Source organism: Babylonia areolata, chromosome 18, assembly GCF_041734735.1.
Source record: "Babylonia areolata isolate BAREFJ2019XMU chromosome 18, ASM4173473v1, whole genome shotgun sequence".
In the NCBI taxonomy this organism is placed as follows: Eukaryota; Metazoa; Mollusca; class Gastropoda; order Neogastropoda; family Buccinidae; genus Babylonia; species Babylonia areolata.
In genome coordinates this window covers 66,787,131-66,797,130 of record NC_134893.1, presented here as the reverse complement: position 1 = coordinate 66,797,130, position 10,000 = coordinate 66,787,131, and the positions used below count along the sequence as shown (strand labels likewise).

At 44.6% G+C, this 10,000-nt stretch overlaps 1 protein-coding gene across 4 annotated transcripts in view; it reads right to left on the bottom strand.

The window, feature by feature from the left end:
* LOC143293021 (sodium- and chloride-dependent glycine transporter 2-like) overlaps positions 1-10,000 on the bottom strand; it is a 69,931-nt gene that overhangs the window by 18,294 nt on the left and 41,637 nt on the right. For all 4 annotated transcript variants that reach the window (XM_076603819.1, XM_076603817.1, XM_076603820.1 and 1 more), the window contains exons 4-8: positions 9,022-9,153; positions 7,795-8,139; positions 5,361-5,421; positions 2,587-2,719; positions 760-894 (exon numbers count right to left, since the gene is read on the bottom strand). In XM_076603819.1, the coding sequence (XP_076459934.1) occupies positions 760-894; positions 2,587-2,719; positions 5,361-5,421; positions 7,795-8,139; positions 9,022-9,153 (806 nt within the window). The remainder of the gene's footprint in view (positions 1-759; positions 895-2,586; positions 2,720-5,360; positions 5,422-7,794; positions 8,140-9,021; positions 9,154-10,000) is intronic.

The following is a 10,000-nucleotide window of genomic DNA, read 5'->3' as shown; positions in this document are numbered from 1 at the left end:
ACACGCACGCACGCACACACACACACACACACACACACACACACGCATACGCACACATCTATTTATTTTTCATTTCTTTTAATATGAATGCATGCACATATGTATACACTTACGAGAATGCGTGTACACACACACACACACACACACACATAAACTCACTCACACACACACACACACACACACACACACACACACACACACACACACACACATTGACTTTGCTGTAGGCCCAACTTGTAAGCTGTGTATTTGCATTTGTATTTGCATTTCATTTTATCACAACAGATTTTTCTGTGTGAAATTCGGGCTGCTCTCCCCAGGGAGAGCGCGTCGCTATACTACAGCGCCACCCCCTTTTTTTGGTATATTTTCCTGCGTGCAGTTTTATTTGTTTTTCAACAGAATTTTGCCAGGAACAACTCTTTTGTTGTCGTGGGTTCTTTTGCGTGCGTGCTGTACACGGGACCTTGATTTATCGTCTCATCCGAATGACTAGCGTCCAAACCACCACTCAAGGTCTAGTGGAGGGGTGGGGGGGAGAAAATATCGGCGGCTGAGCCGTGATTCGAACCAGCGCGCTCAGATTCTCTCACTTCCTAGGCGGACGATTTACCTCAAAGCCATCACTCCACTATATCTCAAGCTTATGTCAATCTGTGATATAAGTCAATCATATACATAGCCCCCCCCCCCCCCAAAAAAAAAAAAAAAAAAAAAAAAAAAAAAAAAACCCAAAAACCCCAAAAAACCCAAACAAACCTGAGCGTCGGCGAGTTTTTCCCAGTCCGGCTTGAGATAGAACTCCACGCCGTCTTTGGCACCGTCCAGTAGAGCGGCCCTGATCAGCAGGATGGTCAGTAAGATGTAGGGGAACGTAGCCGTGAAGTACACCACCTGTAGAGTCGCCGTTCGTTCAGACAATAGCATGACCTCTCTCCATACGAACGGCGATAGAGACGACGTTAACAGCGTTTCATCCCAATTACCATCATCAAAACATTGCAAGCGGAACGCTCTTATACTGAAGAGGTGAATGTTGACAAAGAATACCACAGTTCTGACGAAGAAGCTAAAGGTTGGGTCATTCAGACACCCACTGGACATCCGAGGGGTCTGTGTAGAGGAGAAAAGAGGACTGGCCGTACTGAGTGAGTTAACAGACTCGATGTTGAGCTGCGATCTGTTTTGAATTAATTAATTAATGCCGCCCGTTCTACAGTAACGTCAACAATTATACAGTTCCTTGAATTGCCCGGGTTACCAAGTAATCAAGTAAGTTTTATCATAAGGTCTGTTTATACAAATAGACTGATATGTAAGACATGTAGACATAACACCACCTGGACAGGGATGTGGAGGTGTGTGTGTGTGTGTGTGTGTGTGTGGGGGGGGGGGGGTGAGTGGGGGCGTGGGGGCGGCAGGGGGGGGGGGGGTGTTTTTTGGGGGGACGCGGGGTAGGGTGGGGGGCCGAGGGGGAGTACGGGGTGGGGGGTGGGTGCACACACAATTATCTGTAGACAAGACAGTGTTTATCTAACATTAAGTAAATGTCTGTGTGGATTCTATGAAAACGTGAAACACATTTTGGCGACATTGTGGTTCAAATAATAATAATAATAATAATAATAATAATATCAAAATAAAAAGCACAATGGCCATAAACAAGGGATTGGTTAATAAATACAGTTTGAAGAAGAACATACAAACAGCAACATTAAAAAAAAAAAAAATAAATAAATAAATAAAGCTTTGTACATTGCGCGCTCGACCACCCAGGCGCACGCACAAACAGAGAGGAAAGAGAGAGAGAGAGAGAGAGAGAGAGAGAGAGAGAGAGAGAGAGAGAGAGAGAGAGAGAGAGAGAGAGAGATGCACACACACACATTGCACTATAGTACGACACGACACGACACGACACAACACGACATACTACGGCACGACACGACACGACACAATGCAACAAGACACGACACGACACGACACACGACACACGACACGACACGACACGACACGACACGACACGACACACGACAAACGACACGACACGACACGACACGACACGACACGACACACGACACACGACACGACACACGACACGACACGACACGACACGACACGACACGACACGACACGACACGACACACGACACACGACACGACACGACACACGACACACGACACACGACACGACACGACACGACACACGACACGACACGACACGACACGACACACGACACACGACACGACACGACACGACACGACACGACACACGACACAACACGACACACGACACAACACGACACAACACACGACACGACACACGACACGACACAAGACAAAGGACGGCAAGAAAAGACAAAGGACGACAAGACACGACAAGACACGACAAGCCAAGACAAACACAAGACAACACAAGACAAGACAAAACACAACAAGACAACACAAGACACGACAAGACAACACAAGACAAAGGACGACAACACAAGACAAGACAAGACATGACAAGACAAACACAAGACAAGATAAAACACGACACGACAAGTCAAGCTAAGGAGAGCCAGGACAAGCCGGGACAAGCTAAGCTCACCTTTCCCAAGGACTGGATGCCCTTAAGCAGGACGATGAAGACGATGAGGTACGCCACCAGGTTGCACACAACCAGCTCCCATACCAGGTCTCCCGTCTCCTCGATACTCGCGGTTTTGTGGAGTACCGTGTCTCTGAACGACACACACACACACACACACACACACACACACACAGGTAGGCGAAGAAAGGTTTAATTTAACTCATTCAGTCCCCGAGTCCCAGCAAAGCCCTGGCATCAAAATTCATTTCATTCAAACCCCTTGAGTGCCGTAGAACGTATCACGTACGTGCATAGTAGCGTCACCGATGACGTCATCAGAAAAAGGGAAATAACTCTGGAAGGCTGAAATTTCACACAGTTTATCGAGAGCGGCGTATCTCCAGAACGTTTTCTCAGTTTTTAGGCTTATTGTTTTGGATATTGTTTCATGACTTGAAACAGCACTTTCGACTGTTTGTTTTTTTCCCCTGGCAATGAAAGGGGGATTTAGAAAATTGTACACGTTCCTGCATATACACAAAACGAAAACAAATGGAACTTACTACTACATTATTTAGGGCTTCGAGGATTATTAAAAACCGGTTGATTTCAGTTTTTTTTTTTTGTTTTTTTTGTTTTACCGCATCAGTGTAGCTAGGGAATCTGCCGAGACTGCCAAGTCTGTAAGCTTGAATTTTTTTTTTAACGAGGCTATGGTTAAAGGTTAAAAGGTTAAAGGTCCCATAGCCTTTAACGGCCATTGGAGTAAGGGATTCATCAGATCCATTATGTCTCAGAGTTCGGCACAGGAAGGCGGCCGGACCCAACTGTCTCCTTCAGCAAATAGTAAAGAGTGGTAACTCTCCATTCACAAGGCACACAACTTCAGGTCAGTGCTGCTTACGCTATCGATTCAGCTCGCACACAGGTAAATAAAAGGTACATTGGAACAAACCTAGACACTTCCTCAAAAAAGGAAGCGCCGGCCCTGTCCTTATACCAATCACTTGACATGTGCACACAGCAGCAAAGACAGAAGAAATGTGCAAACACAAATTAGCTTTTAGTCAAGATTGACATAGCCTCTTTAATCCTGAACAAGCCACAGAAAACACATAGACAATACAGAACAAACACATGGTTGCCTCGATGGTATTTCAACTGGAAATTAACAAGCAATGAGGCCAGGACATGAAATGATTAACAGGTACACAACTTCAAGTCAGTGCTGCTTACACTACCGATTCAGCTCGCACACAGGTAAATAAATAAAAGGTACGTTGGAATAAACTCAGACACTTCCTCAAAAAAAAGAAAAAAAAAAGAAGAAAAAAAAAGGGAAGCTCCGGGCCTGTCCTTATACAGACACTTTTTATTTACCTGTGCGCGAGCTGAATCGGTAGCGTAAGCGGCACTGACTTGAAGTTGTGTACCTTGTGAAATGGAGAGAGTTACCACTCTTTACTATTTCTTAACCGTTTCATCTCCTGGCCTCATTGTTTGTTAATTTCTCTCCTTCAGCTTTTTTATTCTTCCCCAACTGAAGTCAGGTTCAGCCTGTTTAGACCTGGGTGGAGTGAAGAAGCTTTATTCGGAGAAAAGTGCCTTTCCCAACGACACAAAACCATGCTGAAACGGGGCTTTGATTCTTTTTTTTTTTTTCTTTTTTAAATGTCCACACCAGAAACATTACAGGATACTATTACATACACAAGTACATTTGGAAAAAAAAGACAACAAAACATCAACAATTGAAAACAATATAGTAAATGACCTGCTAGTGCTTGAACCCCCTTTGTGTGTAAATGCAAGCAGAAGATCAAATACGCACGTTAAAGATTCTGTAATCCATGTCAGCGTTCGGTGGGTTATGGAAACAAGAACATACCCAGCATGCACACCCCCGAAAACGGAGTATGGCTGCCTACATGGCGGGGTAAAAACGGTCATACACGTAAAAGCCCACTCGTGTGCATACGAGTGAACGCAGAAGAAGAAGAAGAAGGTGTGTCCTATGGTTACATATATCCAAACATATCAACAACACAGAAAATGTTAGAAGAACATTCCGATAGACTACATCATTATTGATATACATAAACTTTCACATGGATAATAAGGGATAATGTTACACTACACACACACACACACACACACACACAAATACAAATCAAAGAGAAAAAAATGATAAATAAAAATAGCGAGAAATATCACCTGTCTTAAAAGTACACATACTCGAACTCATATAAAAGAGGATATCAATAGCGAACTGAACATGTATCTTATCTAGCCCAAGCGTACTGCTGTATTTGGTGGAATCGCAAAGATAAGCATGTATACATCACTTCTTCTTTTTTTTCATGGAATTGGTCCAATACGTGCTTTGTAACGGTGCCATTTAAAGGTAAAATCTAGGGGTGCTTCGTTTCTTGATCATTACTGCTGAGCCACAAGATCACAGAGTCCAAACGCTTTACGGATTCTGACACGGTATTTCATTTAGTGAACGAAAAAAAAAAAGAATGAATTGTTCGATTAAAAACTCACACATAAAAGCAAAAAACAACAAACACAAGCGAGTTGCTCTCAGAAATAAAAACGAAAAGAGAGTCATTTGATATCGTTTCTTTTTCTTTTTTTTTAATATTATATGTCCTTATTAGCAACTCAACAAATTTTGAACAGAGGTAGACATAAGTATGTAGAACAAAGATATATTCAAACTCACACACACGAACGCACACACACACACACACACACACACACACACACACACACACACAAACACTCACGAGAAGAAGACTTCACTGGGCGATCTGGAGTCAGCAAAGTTGGGAGCGTTTTTATCAAGAGCTGCAGACACAAAAAACACAACAGCAGTTGATAGACACTTGATTCTATATTCACTTCAGTCCACGTCTTCTTCTTCTTCTTCTTCTTCATCCTTTGGGGTCTCAAAACAACCTCTGTGTTTCTTCTTTTCTTGAGTCCCTTGTTTGAACAAACTCAGTCGTACATTCGCTTGTCTGGTCTTATCAATTTGAATTGGAAAAAGGACAACTATTACAAATATGCATGTGGGTACATTCTATTTAATGCTATTTACTTGATTTCTGGGTTAGAAAGTGTGTTTTGTTTTGTCTTTTTCTGCATGCGTTTGTCCAGAAAAAAAAAAAAAAAATTTCCGTATTATATGGAAAATGTAAGGATTTCGTGCTAACCTTTACACTAACTCCGCCATCGTTTCAAACTAACCCCAATCCCTACACTCTCCCAATCACCACCGTCACCATAGTCTCAAACTAACCACCCCCACCACCCCACGCCCCGCCCACCCCCTCACATTACATCCCCACTGTCCCCCAGTGCTTACCAACATTCCAAACAACCTCCACCCCTCACCACCTCAACAAAAAACCAAAACTACCCCCACCCCTCCGCCTTTATACTCGTTTCAAACTACCCCTCCCTCCCTCTCTCCCCACACTCACCCCCCCCCCCCCCGCCCCCTATCCCAACCCCCACCCTGAACCACCACTACCACTACATTTCCAGACCACCTCCACCCCGCACCACTTCCAAACCCAAACCCAACCCAACCCCATAAACCCTCATAACTGATTCCAACTACTCCCTCCCTCTCTCCCCACACTCACACTCCCCGCCCACCCCTCCCCCCTCAAAAAAAGGGTAGCGCTGTAGTGTAGCAACGCGCAATACAATACAATACCACAGTTCAAATTCCACACACACACCCCACCACATCTAAACCCAAAACAACCCAACATCTCCACCTTCGTAACACTTTCAACTTACTCTCTTCCTACCACTACCACCACCACATTTCAAAAAACAAAAAACAAACACCCCCCCCCCCCTCCCCCGCACTACCCCGAAACCAAACCAAACCCCTTAACCTTCGTTCATCCTTTCAAACAATCCTCTACCTATCCCCCACCCCCCCACACTCACTCCCCCCCCCCCCTCCATCTCTCCCCACCACCACCAACACCACCACATTTCAAAAACCGCACACACACACACCGCACTACCTCCATAGCCACACTACAAACACCACCGCATTTCAAAAGCCAAATACACCCCGCACCACATCCAAACCCCAAAACAACCCACCCCCTCCACCTTCATAATTGATTCAAACTACCCCTCCTCCCTCTCTCCCCACACTCACCCTCCCCCACCGACCCCCACCCCACCCCCAAAACCACCACTACCACCACATTTCCAAACCACACACACCCCGCACCACATCTGAACCTAAAACAACCAAACCCCTCCACCTTCGTCATGCTTTCAACTTACTCTCTCCCTCTCTCCCCGCGCTCCCTATCCCCCACCCTTCCCACAATCACCACCACAACATCTCAAAAACCAAACACACACCCCCACACTACCCCCGAACCAAACCAAACCCCTCTACCCTCCAACACTCCTCCCACACCACCACCACCACATTTAAAAAAAAAAAAAAAACACCCCCCCACACTACCTCCAAACCAAACCAAACCCCTTTACCTTCGTTCATCCTTTCAAACTATCCTTTGCCTATCTCCCCCACACTCACTCCACTTCCCCCCCCGTCCCCACCGCCACCAACACCACCACATTTCAAAAACCATTCACACACCCCACACTACCTCCAAACCCAAACCCAAACCATTCACTTTCATCACTGTTTCAATCTTCTTCTTCTTCTTCTGCTGCGTTCGTGGGCTGCAACTCCCACGTTCACTCGTATATATACGCGAGTGGGCTTTTACGTTTATGACCGTTTTTAACCCGCCGTGTAGGCAGCCATACTCCGCTTTCGAGGGTCTGCATGCTGGGTATGTTCTTGTTTCCATAACCCATCGAACGCTGACGTGGATTACAGGATCTTTAACATGCGTATTTGATCTTCTGCTTGCGTATACACACGGAGGGAGGTGGTTCAGGCACTGGCAGGTCTGCACATACTTTGACCTGGGAGATCGTACAAATCTCCCTTTATTATTATTATTATTATTATTATTATTATTATTATTATTATTATTATTCTTTTTTCCTCAAGGCCTGACTAAGCGCGTTTGGTTACACTGCTGGTCAGGCATCTGCTTGGCAGATGTGGTGTAGCGTATATGAATTTGTCCGAACGCAGTGACGCCTCATTGAGCTACTGAAACTGAAACTGAAATTATCCCCCCACAACCCCTACAATCCACTCACAGCAGTTGAGCCCATAAGAGTTGTTGACCAGCAACTCCTCCAACAAAGGGAGAGCAGTGGTAGTGGTGGCGTTGGCGATGCTGACGTCAGTGGAGACGCTCGGATCGAGAGTGGTGACGGCAGGGGAAGGAAGCAGGGTAGTGGTGGTGAAGTTACCGGCCGTGTCGTTGTCTCCCCCTGGGAGGCGGTAGGCCTGCGTGTAGAGCAGGCACTTGCAGGAGTCGCAGTCCTCCCAGGGGAGGTGGCTGGTGAAGGACGCCACCAGGAAGCGCAGGGCGATGGCGATGATGATGCTGTAGTAGATCATCACGATGGCCGAGATGGCGATGGCCGACATGCCCAGACCTTAACAGCATCATCAAGGCCAAGGTCAGGGTGATGATGATGATGATGATGATGATGATGATGATGACGGTGACGATGATGATGATGTTGATGATGATAATTATGATGATGATGACGTTGATGATGATAATGATGTTAATGATATGACGACGACGACGATGGTGATGACAAGTGTGATGAGGAGGAGGACGACGACGACAATGACGACGACTACGATGATGATGATGACGACGACAATGACTGTGATGATGTTGGTGTTGATGAAAACAAAACAACACAATGCACGCGGGCGGTTGAGGGGGTGGGGTGGGGGGTGTAAATGAAAAAGTAAGACACAAAAAAGACAAAAAAACAACAACAAAAACCATAGTGGGTACATGAAAAAAAAAAAAGAAGTCAGACATGAAAACAAAGAGAAACCACAGGGGTATGTGAAAAAAAAAGTAAGAGATGAAGACAAATTTCCACGTGGCAAAAGAAAAACTAAACATGCATAAAAAGACCTCCATAAAAATTTTTTTAAAAATCAAGACAAAACAAAAAACACCATAGCGAAAACGACAAAGTAAGAACTGACAAAACCAAAACATTTTCAACCAGTAAAAAAACACACACAAAAAACACAAAAAACACCACAAAAAACACCACCAAAAACAAACAAACAAACAAACCGTGACAAAACAGAAATAGCACAAACACTTTAAAAATGGAAGCAACAATAACAAAAGAAACCTTTGTAACTCAATGATTCATTTCATTTCCAAAAGAAAGGAATTTGTTCTAAAAATAACACACACATCAGACAAGGTTATCCAGCAATAAGAATCCATATCGGTCATTATAAATTGTTGTATTTCACGTTTTATACATAAACCATCTCACCTTTGGCGGCAGGGTTGATGTCCCAAATGGTAATGGGTCCCTGACCACCAAACTGTCCCAAGGATACCTCCAAGGCGAAGATGGGGATGCCCAGAAACAGCAGACAGATGACATAGGGGATAAGGAAGGCTCCTGCAACGTGATAAGACAGCAGGAAGGACGGACGGGTTAACTCACTGAATCCTGCACCCGCGCACTGCTTTGGCGTCACAATTCGTCTCATTCAAACAATGTTCACGTTCCTACTAGATATGCATAAACCGTAAAGAAAAGGAGCTAACTTCTACAGTATTTTCCGGGTGTGTCTACATGTAATTTGGAGGGGAAAAAAAACAGTATGTTTTCTGCATTTTTTCCCCTCCCGCATCAATATGGTTTAAAAACCTGTCGAGGCTGTTACTCTCTGGGGGTGGGGGTGGGGGGTGGGGGGGGGGCTGTATGGGTTAAAGAAAAACAAAAACAAAACAACAACAACATTGTGCTCCATGGCATGCATGCAACTGAAGAGAAGTGAAGAGAGAGAGAGAGAGAGAGAGAGAGAGAGAGAGAGAGAGAGAGAGAGAGAGAGGGAGGGAGGGGGGGATAGAAACGAAACGAAACAAAACGAAACGAAACAAAACGAAACGAAACGAATTTTTATTTCACGAGGGTAGTGGAGTTAGCTGTTTTTTTGTGTTTTTTTTACATCCATCCCTCAAACTTGCAAGTTTTGTTTTGAGAGAGAGAGAGAGAGAGAGAGAGAGAGAGAGAGAGAGAGAGAGAGAGAGAGAGAGAAACAGAAACAGAAACAGAAACAGAAACAGAAACAGAAAGTCAGAGAGTTACTGGGAAACGGGGAGCGAGACAAAAAAACAAACAAAAACAAAACAAAACAAAAACAAAACAAAACAAAAACAAAAAAACAAAACAAAACAGGGAGATCGAGAGAAAGAGAGTGAGAGAGAGACACTCAGAGAGATGGATAACTGGATGACTTGAT